Source organism: Limulus polyphemus, unplaced genomic scaffold, assembly GCF_000517525.1.
Source record: "Limulus polyphemus unplaced genomic scaffold, Limulus_polyphemus-2.1.2 Scaffold2447, whole genome shotgun sequence".
Lineage (NCBI taxonomy): Eukaryota > Metazoa > Arthropoda > Merostomata > Xiphosura > Limulidae > Limulus > Limulus polyphemus.
Window position 1 is genome coordinate 100418 of NW_013668057.1, and position 2752 is coordinate 103169.

The window sequence follows — 2752 nt, forward strand, 5'->3', positions numbered from 1 at the left end:
TGTATCAATATCCAAGTTAACAATAATCTTTAGGAAGCATTGTATCAATATCCAAGTTAACAATAATCTTTAGGAAGCATTGTATCAATATTCAAGTTATCAATAATCTTTAGGAAGCATTGTATCAATATCCAAGTTAACAATAATCTTTAGGAAGCATTGTATCAATATCCAAGTTAACAATCTTTAGGAAGCATTGTATCAATATCCAAGTTAACAATAATCTTTAGGAAGCATTGTATCAATATCCAAGTTAACAATCTTTAGGAAGCATTGTATCAATATCCAAGTTAACAATAATCTTTAGGAAGCATTATATCAATAAAAAAATTGTAGTTTTAAAAACAGTAATAAATTTAAACATTTCATCAAATTAATTTCAATCATATCACCAGAGATGGGGTGTTGAATAACACAGAAGTTTATGTTATTTAGTGTACTTATTAATCATATTATGCACCATCTTATAAATATCACTCTATGCTAACATATACTTGCTGAATAAATTTTGTAATAATATTTCTTAATGTTGATATTATGTAAACTATACAGTACTTAAAGTTGGATTTAAAAGCTAACACTGAAGAGTATAGTTTAATGAAAGTATTTCTCAAGTAACTGTTGTGAAGCCAAGAAACTAAGGACATTGTATTCCCCCCAAAACCTCCTGAAAACTAATACATGGTTGGCCACATAATTTTAAAATCATACTTTAACACACAAAGTGAAGTGTAGAATATTTAAATTGTGTTTCACTGGTTCAGTTTTCTACTTGGTGGACTACAAGCCTATGTTCTTGGTTCATTACTATTTAATTTATATGCATTATTATGTAGTACATTTGGGAAAAGTAGTCTAATTTCAAAGTATCTATTAAAACACACAGAAAGAATTAAAACTATTTCATGATTTTTTTAATGAATTAAAAGAATGTACAAGTGTGTTATTATTAACGTGGCAGAACACAAGCTCTAAACCAATCAGTTTTCATCTAAATATTTATTTTTCTTCATTAACACATACTTACCCCCTCAGGTTTAGCAGCAATAAGATGAGTGCAGTTCTTTGTCAGGTCCAGCTGAAAATTACCCCCATAGAAAGTGACCATGGCCCAGACTGCTTTGGTATCACTCTCTGACATCTAACCAATCAGAGAAAAACATCCATCATCACTATGTGAGCAAACGTATAAAATGAACAGAAAGTTCATAGTTCCACATGTTTGTCTGGATTACGAATTATCTGTATACAAGTGTGTAGAAACCAGACATAAGCAGATGGTGATGTTTATTGTGGATATATTTTTATAAACTGTATTTTTCATGTTGTAATTTAGAAATCAGCTAAATGAAGCAGATAGATCTAGAACATTCTAAGGAGGTGACAGAAAGTGTTCTAGACCATTTGAAGCTATATTATAAATAAAGAAGGCTGTGACAAATATAGAATTGTTTCAAGAGTGCTTCAAGAGTAGACTGAGTTGAAGGATAGTCAGAGATAGGAAGCATAGTTTTCAAGAAGATAGTTGATTGAATCAGTCAATGTGTTAGCTACCACAGTTACTCTGTGCAAGTAAATTGATTTGATTTCATGTTCGTCCTAGATTGTTAGAGGTTTGAATGCCGACTATAATGTAATCTTCCAACAATGTATGCAAGTAGTGGTTAGAGACGGCTTGAATGGGTAATGAAGAAAAACTTTAATATAAGTTTAACATTACAGCAAATGTACAACGTTTCGACAAGGTTTTGTCATCATCAGGTTAGTGAGAGTGTCAAATAGTCTTAGTAATTTTGCAATAACAAAGACAGGGTAAACAAGTTTAGTAACAATGGCAATCAAATCTGAAACCTCCCCACAAGTTTGTAGCTTTGTTCTTAACAAAAAACAAACACAATGGCAATATTTTGATTATTATAGTTGGAATAATTGAAAACAGTAATTTACTGAAGACCCTAATTTCAATTATTTGATTATTTTTGTGGTAATTGCTTCAGTCATAATTTTAATTAATTGACTGTTGGAATAATCGAAAAAAATAATAACTGGAACAACTAATTTCAATTAGTTGATTACTTCCATGACATTAATTGATTAACTGTAATTTAAATCAATCAATCAGTTTAAGAGATATTAATCAACATAGTCGCTGCTCACAAGTAACTGATTAGTCTACTCAGCTATGCTCATCACTAATAACCGTATTTCCAATGAGTTTAAACTAGTGCACTGTAGGGGGAGGGGAGAGAGTAGTGACACAAAGAATAGATTAGATTTCCATTTTTTTGAATATAATTCAACTTAAAAATTATACAAAAAATACTAACACAAAAAATTACATTTTTTATCATGTACAAACCTGACTTGGACAAGCAATGATTGATGAGAACATCTGTGTTCTTGTAGGTGAAAATCCGCTGATACTACAAATGTCAAGAACTTATGTAACCAACAAGGAATGAAACAAGAAACTAAAAAAACAGAAATGAACATTAACCCTATCACTACAGGTTTTCCTGCAGTCATGGGTCAAAGGGCATGTCATCACATTTGCAAAGAGCCCATAGTAAGAGAGTTAAATATTCCTTTTAAATCATAAGCACAGGACTAGAGTACAAGTTACATTTAATTGAAGAGAACACTCCAAATTTTGTGAGTATATACAATAAAACTAATTCATGAACTTTTGATTTGAGATTAATAACCCTTTCCAGATGGGTCAAAGGCCATGTCATTGCATTTGTTGACTTGC

General features: G+C 30.8%; 1 protein-coding gene across 1 annotated transcript in view; it reads right to left on the reverse strand.

The window, feature by feature from the left end:
* The window catches only part of LOC106466978 (PAX-interacting protein 1-like), a 36526-nt gene that overhangs the window by 25766 nt on the left and 8008 nt on the right, over positions 1-2752 (reverse strand). Inside the window, exons 5-6 of the mRNA XM_022395064.1 lie at positions 2360-2423; positions 1028-1141 (exon numbers count right to left, since the gene is read on the reverse strand). Coding sequence (XP_022250772.1) covers positions 1028-1141; positions 2360-2423 — 178 coding nt within the window. The remainder of the gene's footprint in view (positions 1-1027; positions 1142-2359; positions 2424-2752) is intronic.